The sequence below is a fragment of the Coturnix japonica genome, unplaced genomic scaffold (genome assembly GCF_054131305.1).
Source record: "Coturnix japonica strain WE unplaced genomic scaffold, WE-NBRP24 Scf107, whole genome shotgun sequence".
Classification (NCBI taxonomy): domain Eukaryota; kingdom Metazoa; phylum Chordata; class Aves; order Galliformes; family Phasianidae; genus Coturnix; species Coturnix japonica.
In genome coordinates, this window is record NW_028189010.1 from 147586 (window position 1) to 160930 (window position 13345).

A 13345-nucleotide genomic window follows, 5' to 3' on the forward strand; every position below is an offset into this window, starting at 1 on the left:
GGGGTCTATGGGGGGATATGGGGCTCTATGGGGTGGGATTGGGGTCTATGGGGGGCTATGGGGATCTATGGGGTCTATGGGGGGATATGGGGGGGGATTGGGGTCTATGGGGGGCTATGGGGATCTATGGGGTCTATGGGGGGATATGGGGGGGGATTGGGGTCTATGGGGGGGGATTGGGGTCTATGGGGGGCTATGGGGATCTATGGGGTCTATGGGGGGAAATGGGGGGGGATTGGGGTCTATGGGGCTCTATGGGGTGGGATTGGGGTCTATGGGGGGGAATTGGGGTCTATTGGGGTCTATGGGGGGATATGGGGCTCTATGGGGTGGGATTGGGGTCTAGGGAGGGATATGGGGATCTATGGGGGTCTATGGGGCTGTATGGGGTGGGATTGGGGTCTATTGGGGCCTATGGGGGGGGGTCTATGGGATCTATGGGGCTCTATGGGGTCTATGGGGATCTATGGGGGGCTATGAGGGCCTATTGGGGTCTATGGGGGTCTATGGGGTGGGATTGGGGTCTATTGGGGTCTATGGGGTCTATTGGGGTCTATGGGGTGGGGAGGGTCTATGGGGATCTATGGAGTGGGATTGGGGTCTATTGGGGTCTATGGGGGTCTATGGGGGGGATTGGGGTCTATGGGGGGATATGGGGGGTTATGGGGGGGATTGGGGTCTAGGGGGGGCTATGGGGATCTATGGGGTCTATGGGGGGAAATGGGGTGGGATTGGGGTCTATGGGGGTCTATTGGGGTTTATGGGGGGGATTGGGGTCTAGGGGGGAATATGGGGGTCTATGGGGCTCTATGAGGATCTATGGGGGTCTATGGGGGGGGATTGGGGTCTAGGGGGGGCTATGGGGATCTATGGGGTCTATGGGGGGAAATGGGGGGGGATTGGGGTCTATTGGGGTCTATGGAGGTCAATTGGGGTCTATGGGGGAATATGGAGTGGAATTGGGGTCTATTGGGGTCTATGGGGATCTGTTGGGGTCTATGGGAATCTATGGGGGTCTATGGGGATCTATGGGGGTCTATGGGGGGCTGTGGGGGGCTATGGGGGGGCATGGGGGTCTATTGGGGTCTATTGGGGGTCTATGGGGCCTATTCAGGTCTATGGGTGGCTGTGGGGGTCTATGGGGATCTATGGGGGTCTATGGGGCCTATTCAGGACTATGGGGGGCTATGGGGGGCCATGGGGGGATTGGGGTCTATGGGGGTCTGTGGGAGTCTATGGGGGGATATGGGGATCTATGGGGGTCTATGGGGGGATATGGGGGGGAATTGGGGTCTATGGGGGTCTATGCAGATCTATGGGGGTCTATGGGGTCTATTGGGGTCTATGGGGCGGAGGGGTATATGGGGGTCTGTGGGGGGCTATGGGGATCTATGGGGGGCTATGAGGGTCTATGGGGTGGGGGGTCTATGGGGTGGGGGGATTTATGGGGCTCTATGGGGCAGGGGGGTCAATGGGGCATGGGGGGGGAAGTGGGGGGTCTATGGGGGTTTATTGGGGTCTATTGGGGTTCTATGGGTATCTACGAGGGATCTATGGGGGTCTATGGGGCGGGGGGGCATCTATGGGGGGCTATGGGGCGGGATTGGGGTCTATTGGGGTCTACTGGGGGTCTATGGGGTCCTATGGGGGGGGATTGGGGTCTATTGGGGTCTATGGGGGTGAGGGGTCTGTTGGGGTCTATGGGGCAGGGGAGTCTATGGGGGTCTATGGTGTGTGGGGGTCTATGGGGGGTTTATGGGGCATGGGTGGGGAGGTGGGGGGTCTATTGGGGTTTATGGGGCGGGGGGTCGATGGGGCGAGTGTGGGGTGGGTAAGTATGAAGGGAGGTTTCTATTATGGGATGGATGATGGATGACCCCCCCCCCCCCCCCCCCATTTTTAGGCCTGGCCTCGAGCCCCCGGGGGGCGGCTGCCCCTCCCCGTCCATGGCAGCGCTGGGCTGGTGCTGCCCACCCAGAAATGGGAGGGAACCGGGGGGCAGCTGCAGTGAGTAAATGGGGGGGGGGGACAATGGGGGGAGATGGGGGGGGAATGGGGGGAGATGGGGGGGTAATGGTGAGGAATAAGGGGGAATTGGGGGTTAATGGGATGGAATGAGGGGGAATTGGGGGTTAATGGGGGGCAATGGGGGGGAATGGGGGGAGATGGGGGGGAATTGGGGGTTAATGGGGGGGAATGGGGGTTAATGGGGGGGAATGGGGGTTAATGGGGGGGAATGGGGGTTAATGGGATGGAATGGGGGGGAATGGGGGGTTAATGGGATGGAATTGGGGGGGAATGTGGGGGATTGGAGGTTAATGGGGGGAATTGGGGGTTAATGGGATGGAATGGGGGGAATGGGGGTTAATGGGATGGAATGGGGGGAATGGGGGTTAATGGGATGGAATGGGGGGGAATGGGGGGGATTGGGGGTTAATGGGGGGAATTGGGGGGAATTGGGGGTTAATGGGATGGAATGGGGGGGAATTGGGGGGAATTGGGGGTAATGGGATGGAATGGGGGGAATGGGGGGTAATGGGGGGTTAATGGGGGGGAATGGGGGGGAATTGGGGGTAATGGGATGGAATGGGGGGGAATTGGGGGTTAATGGGATGGAATGGGGGGGAATTGGGGGGGAATGGGAAGGAATGGGGGGGAATTGGGGGTAATGGGGGGGAATTGGGGGTTAATGGGGTGGAATGGGGGGGAATTGGGGGGGAATGGGATGGAATGGGGGGGAATTGGGGGGTTAATGGGATGGAATGGGGGGGAATTGGGGGTGTTGGGGGGGAATTGGGGGTTAATGGGAAGGAATGGGGGGGAATTGGGGGTAATGGGGGGAATTGGGGGTTAATGGGGTGGAATGGGGGGGAATTGGGGGGTAATGGGGGGGAATTGGGGGTTAATGGGATGGAATGGGGGGGAATTGGGGGTTAATGGGATGGAATGGGAGGGGAATTGGGGGGGAATGGGATGGAATGGGGGGGAATTGGGGGGTTAATGGGATGGAATGGGGGGGAATTGGGGGGAATGGGGGGGAGATGGGGGGTTAATGGGGGGGGATGGGGGGTTAATGGGGGGGAATGGGGGGGAATTGGGGGTTAATGGGATGGAATGGGGGGGAATGGGGGGGAATTGAGGTTAATGGGATGGAATGGGGGTAAATGGGGGCAATTGGGGGTTAATGGGATGGAATGGGGGGGAATTGGGGTTAATGGGATGGAATGGGGGGGGAATTGGGGGGGAATGGGGGGATAGGGGGTGGATGGGGGTCATTGGGATGGGATGGGGGGGAGAATGGGAGGTAATGGGGGGCACTGGGGGGTAATGGGGGGCACTGGGAGGGATTGGGGGGCATTGGGATAGAATAGGGGGGGGAATGAGAGGCACTGGGGGGGCTGTGGGGGTAATGGGGGGTACTGGGAGGCAATGGGGGGGTAATAGGGGCAGTGGGGGGTTATGGGGGGTAATGGGGGGGCACTGGGTGGTAATGGGGGGCACTGGGGGGGTAATAGGGGGCACTGGGGTGTAATAGGGGCAGTGGGAGGTAATGGGGTGGGATTGGGGGGTACTGGGGGGGTAATGGGGGGCAGTGGGAGGGAATGGGGGGCACTGGAATGGAATAGGGGGGACTGGGTGTTAATGGGAAGGACTGGGGGGCTTTGGGGGCTAATGGGAGGCAATGGGGGGCACTGGGGGGCACTGGGTATACTGGGAATGCTGTGGGTCAGGTAACTCCTCCCCCCTTGCGCCCCCCAGATTTGCAGCTCAGTTGGTGGCTGGGATCCTCCATTATAGAGCTGAGGCTGAGCAGTGAGTGGGGGGCTATGGGGCAGGGGAGGGCCCTATGGGGTCTCTGTGGGGCCCTAGAGGGTCTCTATGGGGCACTGTGGGGTTTCTATGGGTCCCTATGGGGCACTGTGGCATCTGTGGGTCTCTGTGGTGTTCCTATGGGGCACTGTGGGGTCTCTATGGGTCCCTATGGGGCACTGTGGCGTCTGTGGGTCTCTGTGATGTTCCTATGGGGCACTGTGGGGTTTCTATGGGTCCCTATGGAGCACTGTGGCGTCTGTGGGTCTCTGTGGTGTTCCTATGGGGCACTGTGGGGTCTCTATGGGGCACTGTGGGGTTTCTATGGGTCCCTATGGAGCACTGTGGCATCTGTGGGTCTCTGTGGTGTTCCTATGGGGCACTGTGGGGTCTCTATGGGGCACTGTGGGGTCTCTATGGGTCCCTATGGAGCACTGTGGCATGTGTGGGTCTCTGTGGTGTTCCTATGGGGCACTGTGGGGTCTGTGGGTCTCTGCGGTGTTCCTATGGGGCACTGTGGGGTCTCTATGGGGCACTGTGGGGTCTCTATGGGTCCCTATGGGGCACTGTGGGGTCTGTGGATCTCTGCGGTGTTCCTATGGGGCACTGTGGGGTCTCTATGGGGCACTGTGGGGCATAGTGGGATCCCTATGGGGCTCTGTGGGGCCTTCATGGGTTTCTATGGAGCACTGGGGGGTCTTTATGGGGCACTGGGGGGCTTTTATTGATCCCTATGGGGCATTGTGGGGCACAGTGGGATCCCTATGGGGCTCTGTGGGGCCTTCATGGGTTCCTATGGGGCACTGGGGGGTCTTTATGGGGCACTGGGGGGCTTTTATAGATCCCTATGGGGCATTGTGGGGCACAGTGGGATTCCTATGGGGCTCTGTGGGGCCTTCATGGGTTCCTATGGGGCACTGGGGGGTCTCTATGGGTCACTGTGGGTCCAGATGTTTCTCTATGGGGTTCATACGGGTTTCCGTGGGTCTTGCTGTCCCTTTATGGGCTTTCTATGGGTCGCTGTGGGTCCCAATGTTTCTCTATGGTGTTTCTATGGGTCGGTGTGGGTCATTATAGGGTCTCTTTGTGCCCCCCCCAGACGTGACCCCCCCGAGCCGTGGGTCCGGGCTGTGTTTGGGGGCTGTCGTGTTCCGGGACCCCAACGTGACGGGGTGCTGCGTGTGGCCCCCGGTGCCGACCCCCCCGACTTCATCACCGTCATCCGCAATGGGGAGGTGTGTGGGGCAGGGGCACTTGGGGGGCTGGGGGGGGGGGCATTGGGGGCACTTATGGGGCTGGGAGGGAGATATGGGGGACGTGGGGGGGGATATGGGGGGCACTTGGGGGGCTGTGGGTGGGCATGGGGGATACTAGGGGGGCTGGGGGGGACACATGGGGGTTACTTGGGGGGCTGGGGGGGGACATGGGGGGCACTTATGGGGCTGGGAGGGAGATATGGGGGACGTGGGGGGGGATATGGGGGGCACTTGGACTGGGGGGGGACCATGGGGGCCTGGGGTGGATATGGGGGGCACTTGGGGGTCTCAGGGGGGACACGGGGGGTACTTGCGGGGGGGTACTTGGGGGGCTGGGGGGGATATGGGGGGCATTTGGGTTGGGGGGGACATGGGGTCCTGAGGTGGATATGGGGGGTACTTGGGGGGCTGGGGGTGGGCATGGGGGATACTTGGGGGTCTGGGGGGAACACATGGGGGGCATTTGGGGGGGACCCCATAACCCCACTCCATATCCCCCCCATAAGCCCCCTATGGTACCCCATAACTCCCCTATATCACCCCATAACTCCCCATAACCCCCTATAACCCCCCATAACCCCCTATAACCCCCCTATAACCCCCCATAACCCCCCTATAACACCCCCCCTCTGCCCCCCAAGTTCTTCCAGGTCCAGGCGTGCACTGAGGCCGGCTCCCCCCTCCCCCCGGCCGCTTTGGGGGCGGCTCTGGGGCAGCTCCGCTCACTTGGGGGTCGCGGGGGGGGCCCGGCCGTGGGGGCGCTGACAGGGGAACACCGACGGGGATGGGGGAGGGTCTACGGGATGCTCATGAGAGGTAAGGACCAGCACTTCCTGTTTGGGGCCTAGACTTCCTGTTTTGGGCCTGGACTTTCTGTTTTGGGCCTAGACTTCCTGTTTTGGGCCTTTACTTCCTGTTTTGGGCCTGGACTTCCTGTTTGGGGCCTAGACTTCCTGTTTGGGGCCTGGACTTTCTGTTTTGGGCCTAGACTTCCTGTTGGGGGGTGGGACTTCCTGTTTTGGGCCTGGACTTCCTGTTTTGGGGCCTGGACTTCCTGTTTTGGGCCTAGACTTCCTGTTTTGGGCCTAGACTTCCTGTTTTGGGCCTAGACTTCCTGTTGGGGGGTGGGACTTCCTGTTTTGGGCCTGGACTTCCTGTTTGGGGCCTAGACTTCTTGTTTGGAGCCTAGACTTCCTGTTTTGGGCCTAGACTTCCTGTTTTGGGCCTGGACTTCCTGTTTGGGGCCTAGACTTCCTGTTGGGGGGTGGGACTTCCTGTTTTGGGCCTGGACTTCCTGTTTGGGCCTGGACTTCCTGTTTTGGGCCTAGACTTCCTGTTTTGGGCCTAGACTTCCTGTTTTGGGTTTAGACTTCTTGTTTTGGGCCTAGACTTCCTGTTTTGGGCTTAGACTTCTTGTTTTGGGCCTAGACTTCCTGTTTGGGGCTTAGACTTCCTGTTTTGGGCCTAGACTTCCTGTTTTGGGCCTAGACTTCCTGTTTTGGGCCTAGACTTCCTGTTTTGGGTTTAGACTTCTTGTTTTGGGCCTAGACTTCCTGTTTTGGGCCTAGACTTCCTATTTTGGGCCTAGACTTCCTGTTTTGGGCCTAGACTTCCTGTGTGGAGGCGGGGCTTCCTGTTTTGGGCCTGGACTTCCTGTTTGGGGCCTAGACTTCCTGTTTTGGGCCTAGACTTCCTGTTTTGGGCCTAGACTTCCTGTTTTGGGCCTAGACTTCCTGTTTGGGGCCTGGACTTTCTGTTTTGGAGCCTAGACTTCCTGTTTTGGGCCTAGACTTCCTGTTTTGGGCCTGGACTTCCTGTTGGGGGTGGGACTTCCTGTTTGGGGCCTAGACTTCCTGTTTGGGGCCTGGACTTTCTGTTTTGGGCCTAGACTTCCTGTTGGGGGTGGGACTTCCTGTTTTGGGCCTGGACTTCCTGTGTGGAGGCGGGACTTCCTGTTTGGGGTGGGACTTTCTGGTTATGGGAGGGACTTCCTGTTTGGGGTGGGACTTCCTGTTGGGGGGTGGGACTTCCTGTTATTGGGTAAGACTTCCTGTTTGGGGGGTGGGACTTCCTGTTTTGGGCCTGGACTTCCTGTTTGGGAGCCCAATGGGGCGGGACTTCCTGTTTTGGGCATGGACTTCCTGTTTCTTTGGGGGCGGGACTTCCTGTCCATCAAGCCACTAAGGGGGCGGGACTTCCTGTTGCAGACAGGCTGAATCGAGCTTCCATTGGTCGAATCCAGCGCAGTTTGTTGGCGTTGGCGTTGGACGCCCCCGTCATGGCCGCCGCCGTGGGGCAGGAGCCGGGGGGAGGAGCTGAGAAAATCCTGCACGGGGGAGGGGCCGGAGCCAACAGCTGCAACCGGTGGTTTGATAAAGCACTGCAGGTGGGAGGGGCTTCCGGTTGTGGGGGCGGGACTTCCTTTTGGGGGGTGGGATTTCCGGTTGTGGGGGTGGGACTTCCTGTTGGGGGGGCAGGGCTTCCGGTTGGAGGTGGGACTTCCTGTTGGGGGGCGGGACTTCCTGTTGGAGGTGAGACTTCCTGTTGGGGGCGGGACTTCCGGTTGGGGGCGGGACTTCCTGTTGGGGGCGGGACTTCCTGTTGGAGGTGGGACTTCTGGTTGTTGGGGGTGGGGCTTCCGATGGGGGGGCGGATGGGGGAGTGGGACTTCCTTTTTGGGGGTGGGATTTCCGGTTGTGGGGGTGGGACTTCCTGTTGGGGGGGTTGTGGGGCGGGACTTCCTGTTGGGGGTAGGACTTCCGGTTGTGGGGGTGGGACTTCCTGTTGGGGGGGTTGAGGGGCGGGACTTCCTGTTGGGGGTAGGACTTCCGGTTGTGGGGGTGGGACTTCCTGTTGGGGGGTAGGATTTCCGGTTGTGGGGGTGGGACTTCCTGTTGGGGGGGCAGGGCTTCCGGTTGGAGGTGGGACTTCCTGTTGGGGGGTAGGATTTCCGGTTGGAGGTGGGACTTCCTGTTGGGTAGGCAGGGCTTCCGGTTGGAGGTGGGACTTCCTGTTGGGGGGCGGGACTTCCTGTTGGAGGTGGGACTTCCTGTTGTGTGGGGGGGGGGGGGTAGGGGGGGTGGAGCTTCCGGTTGGGGGCGGGACTTCCTGTTGTGGAGAACAACTTCCTGTTGGGGGTGGGACTTCCTGTTGTGGGGGCGGGACTTCCTGTTGTGGGGGAGGGGGCGGGACTTCCTGTTTTGGGCTCTGAAGGGGCAGGACTTCCTGTTTTGTGGGGGCGGGACTTCCTGTTTCGGTCTCTCAAGGGGCAGGACTTCCTGTTTTGATCTCTGAGGGGGCGGGACTTCCTGTTTCAGTTTCTGAAGGGGCGGGACTTCCTGTTTTGGGGGTGTGGGACTTCCTGTTTCAGTTTCTGAAGGGGCGGGACTTCCTGTTTTGGGGGGGGTGGGACTTCCTGTTTCAGTTTCTGAAGGGGCGGGACTTCCTGTGCTCCCCCCCCCCCGCAGGTGATTGTGGGTGCAGACGGTTCCTGTGGTCTCCTCTATGACCCGGAAGTGCTCGATGGCGCCGTGGCAGCGGAAATGGCCGACCACGCGCTCTCCTTCTGGTACGGCCCCTATGGGGCCCCTATGGGGTCCTATAGAGTCCATATAGGGTCCCTATGGGGTCCTTATGGGGTCCCTATAGCGTCCTATAGAGTCCATATAGAGTCCCTATAGGGTCCTTATGGGGTGTCTATGGGGTCCCAATGGGGTCCTTATGGGGTCCCTATAGAGTCCATATGGTGTTCTTATGGGGTCCCTGTAGCGTGCTATAGAGTCCCCATAGGGTCCTTATGGGGTGTCTATGGGGTCCCAATGGGGTCCTTATGGTGTCCCTATGGGGTGCTTATGGGGTCCCTGTAGTGTCCCTATAAAGTCCATATGGTGTCCTTATGGGGTGTCTATGGGGTCCCTATAGCATCCTATAGAGTCCATATAGTGTCCTTATGGGGTCCCAATGGGGTCCTTATGGGGTCCCTGTAGAGTCCATATGGTGTCCTTATGGGGTGTCTATGGGGTCCCTATAGTGTCCTATAGAGTCCATATAGAGTCCCCATAGGGTCCTTATGGGGTGTCTATGGGGTCCCAATGGGGTCCTTATGGGGTCCCTATGGAGTCCATATGGTGTCCCTATAGAATCCATATGGTGTCCCTGTAGGGTTCCTATGGAGTCCCCATAAGTTTTCTATGGTGACCCTATAGAGTCCATATGGTGTCCCTATGGAGTCCCTATAAAGTCCCTATGGAGGCCCTATAGTGTCCCTACAGAGTCCTTGTGGAGTCCCTATAAACCCTATTATATCCCTATAGGATCCTATAGAATCTTTATGGAATCCCCTATAGAATCTCCATAGAACCCCTATTAAGACCTTGTAGTATTCCTATAGCTCATATTGCAGTTCTATAGAGTCCTGTAGAATCCCTATAAAGCCCCATAGAGTTCCTATAGGGTCCTTATAACACCCCTATACCCCCTATTGCACCCCTATAGGGTCCTATAGAATCCTTATAGAACCCCATATGCCTTATAAGGAGTGAAGGGGGCGGGGCTTGTATAAAGGGGGCGGGGCCACACTGACATTAGCACTTTCCATATGCCTTATAAGGAAAAAAGGGCGGGGCTTGGATAAAGGGGGCGGGGCCACACTGGCATTATAGCTTCCATATGCCTTATAAGGAAAAGGGGGCGGGGCTTGGATAAAGGGGGCGGGGCCACAGTGACATCACTTTCCATATGCCTTATAAGGAAAAGGGGGCGGGGCTTGGATAAAGGGGGCTGAGCCACACTGACATAACCCCTCCCAGATGCCTTATAAGGAAAAGGGGGCGGGGCTTGGATAAAGGGGGTGGGGCCACACTGACATAACCCCTCCCAGATGCCTTATAAGGAAAAGGGGGCGGGGCTTGGATGAAGGGGGCGGGGCCACACTGGCATTATCCCTTCCATATGCCTTATAAAGAGTAAAGGGGGCGGGGCTTAGGCGAAGGGGGCGGGGCTAACAGCGTGGCCCCGCCCCCTTTAGCCGAAGCTCCGCCCCTGGCCCCGCCCCCATTGGATTTGTGCCCCGCCCCCAACGTCTTCGATTCTCCGTGGGGCCGGAAATGGGGCCGGAAGTTCAGAGAGCAAGGAGACACCTGGATAGGTAATTAATTAATTAATTGGGGTTAATTAACGCTAATTAATATGCATTGGGGTTAATTAGGGGCTGTAGGGAGTCATTAAAGGGTTAGTTGAAAGGAAGGGGGGGGATAAAGGAGGTTAATGGGGTTAAAGGGTGTTAATTAGAGGTTAATTAGGGTAATTAGGGATCAATTGGGGTTTAATTAGGAGGGTCTCTATTGGGGTTGATGGGGTTCTAATGGAGGGTCCCTATTGGGTTGGGGGTCTGATGGAGGGTCCCTATTGGGTTGGGGGTCTAATGGAGGGTCCCTATTGGGTTGGGGGTCTAATGGAGGGTCCTTATTGGGTTGGGGGTCTAATGGAGGGTCCCTATTGGGGTTGGGGGGGTCTAATGCAGGGTCCCTATTGGGTTGGGGGTTTAATGGAGGGTCCCTATTGGGGTTGGGGGGGGTCTAATGGAGGGTCCCTATTGGGTTGGGGGTCTAATGGAGGGTCCCTATTGGGTTGGGGGTCTAATGGAGGGTCCCTATTGGGTTGGGGGTCTAATGGAGGGTCCTTCTTGAAGGGGGTGGGTGGGGGGGTGTATAGGGGTACCTGGGGGGGTGTTGATCTTAAAGGGGGAGGGGGGATCTGATGGATCCTTTTGGGGTGGGATCCCAAGGGATCCAAATGGTCACATATGGGGTGAGGGTTATGAGGGGGACTGAGGGGGTTTTGGGGGGGGTCTTTTCACCCCCCCCCCCCCCAATAATCTCCCCCTTTCCTCAGCCTGGCGGCCGATGTGGAGCTTCATTGCTTCAGCCATGAGGGATTCGGGCCTGGGGGGGCCAATAGGGAGGAGGCCTTGCTGCACGTGGCCCTACAAGTGGCCTTCTATAGGTGGGTCACGTGATCGATATGGGGGGGGGGGTCATGTGATGGGATGGGGGTGGTCCAAAGGTGGGGGGGGGAGTCCTTATAGGGTCCCCATTGTGGCCCTATAGAGTCCATATGGGGTCCCTGTAGTGTCCCTATAGAGTCCATATGTTGCCCCATAGAGTCCTTAAGGGGTCAATATGGGGTCCCTGTAGTGTCCCTATAGAGTCCATATAGAGTCCCCATAGGGTCCTTATGGGGTCCCTAAAGCGTCCTATAGAGTCCATATAGAGTCCTTATGGGGTGTCTATGGGGTCCCAATGGGGTCCTTATGGGGTCCTTATAGAGTCCATATGGTGCCTCCATAGGGTCCCTAAGGGGTCCATATGGGGTCCCTGTCGTGTCCCTATAGAGTCCATATAGAGTCCTTATGGGGTTTCTATAGGGTCCCAATGGGGTCCTTATGGGGTCCCTATAGAGTCCATATGGTGTCCCTATGGGGTGACCTAATAGGGTGAGGAGAAGCAATTATGGGGGGGGGGACTAAAAGTGAGTGGGGTGGGGGGGACTCATTTAGGGGCGGAACTGATGAACAAGGACATTCATTCCAAGGGGGGGGGGGGGGGGACCTAATTAGAGTGGGACACCCGCCATAATGATTGGGGGGGGGGGGGAACCAGATGTGGGGGGGAACCAAAGTGTGTGGGCTCTCGGTTGTGAGGGGGACCCGTTTATGTTGTCACTTCCTGTTTGTTGTAATGGGGGACCCCATTTCCGGTTTCACTTCCTGTTTGTTGTAACGGGGGCCGCCATTTTAGGTTGCACGGCTCTGTCAGTGCCTGCGCGGAAGCTCCGCCCCTTCGGCCTCGTCCCCTCCCCCACCCCACCCTTGTTTTGCCCCCGGGGCCGCGATGCCGGACATTGGCCAAAGCAATGGAGGAACCCAACATAGAGGTGGGGGGACTTCCGGGTTGGGGGGTGGGACTTCCGGGTTGGGGGTGGGACTTCCGGGTCGGGGGGTGGGACTTCCGGGTTGGGGGATGGGACTTCCGGGTTGGGGGTGGGACTTCCGGGTTGGGGGTGGGACTTCCGGGTCAGGGGGGGGGGACTTCCGGGTTGGGGGTGGGACTTCCGGGTTGGGGGTGGGACTTCCTGTTTAGGGGGTGGGACTTCCGGGTTGGGGGTGGGACTTCCGGGTTGGGGGTGGGACTTCCGGGTTGGGGGGTGGGACTTCCGGGTTGGGGGTGGGACTTCCGGGTTGGGGGGTGGGACTTCCGGGTTGGGGGGTGGGACTTCCGGGTTGGGGGTGGGACTTCCGGGTTAAGGGGTGGGACTTCCGGGTTGGGGGTGGGACTTCCGGGTTGGGGGTGGGAATTCCGGGTTGGGGGTGGGACTTCCGGGTTGGGGGTGGGACTTCCGGGTTGGGGGGTGGGACTTCCGGGTTGGGGGGTGGGACTTCCGGGTTGGGGGGTGGGACTTCCTGTTTGGGGGGGGTGGAGCTTTCGGGTTGGGGGTGGGACTTCCGGGTTGGGGAAAGGGCTTCCGGGTTGGGGGGTGGGACTTCCTGTTTTGAGGGTGGGACTTCCTGTCTCTGTGCGTTGGGGGCGGGACTTCCTGTTTCCCCCCCCCCCCAACTGTGACTTCCTGTTCCAGCCGGAAGTGCTGAGGGAGCTGCTGTGGGAGGCGGTGGAGGCTCAACAGCAACGGATGGAGGAGGTGAAGGGGATGGGGGGCACTTCCTGTCCAACTCTATGGTAACTCCGAGAAGGGAGGGGCCACTTCCCATCCAACTCTATGGTCAATCAGAGAAGGGAGGGGCCACTTCCTGTCCGCCTCTATGGTCAAGTAGGGGAGGGAGGGGCCACTTCCGGCTGGGAGGGAGGGGTCACTTCCTGTCCAACTCTATGGTCAATCACAGAAGGGAGGGGCCACTTCCTGTCCAACTCTATGGTCAATCTGGGGAAGGAGGGGGGCACTTCCTGTCCAACTCTATGGTAACTCCGAGAAGGGAGGGGCCACTTCCTGTCTGACTCTATGGTCAATCAGGGAAGGGAGGGGTCACTTCCTGTCCAACTCTATGGTCAATCAGGGAAGGGAGGGACACACTTCCTGTCCAACTCTATGGTCAATCAGGGGAGGGAGGGGCCACTTCCGGCTGGGAGGGAGGGCTCACTTCCTGTCCAACTCTATGGTAACTCCGAGAAGGGAGGGGCCACTTCCTGTCTGACTCTATGGTCAATCAGGGAAGGGAGGGGGGCACTTCCTGTCCAACTCTATGGTGACTCCGAGAAGGGAGGGGT

At 59.0% G+C, this 13345-nt stretch overlaps 1 protein-coding gene across 3 annotated transcripts in view; it reads left to right on the top strand.

Annotated features, from left to right (window-relative positions):
* LOC107307009 (carnitine O-acetyltransferase-like) overlaps positions 1–13345 on the top strand; it is a 52594-nt gene that overhangs the window by 782 nt on the left and 38467 nt on the right. Inside the window, exons 2-11 of one of the 3 annotated variants that reach the window (XM_085535064.1) lie at positions 1904–2007; positions 3760–3813; positions 4910–5045; positions 5708–5882; positions 7274–7452; positions 8534–8634; positions 10093–10212; positions 10959–11069; positions 11864–11999; positions 12699–12761. In XM_085535064.1, the coding sequence (XP_085391190.1) occupies positions 1904–2007; positions 3760–3813; positions 4910–5045; positions 5708–5882; positions 7274–7452; positions 8534–8634; positions 10093–10212; positions 10959–11069; positions 11864–11999; positions 12699–12761 (1179 nt within the window). The remainder of the gene's footprint in view (positions 1–1903; positions 2008–3759; positions 3814–4909; positions 5046–5707; positions 5883–7273; positions 7453–8533; positions 8635–10092; positions 10213–10958; positions 11070–11863; positions 12000–12698; positions 12762–13345) is intronic. The other 2 variants (XM_085535063.1, XM_085535062.1) reach the window with 2 other exon arrangements.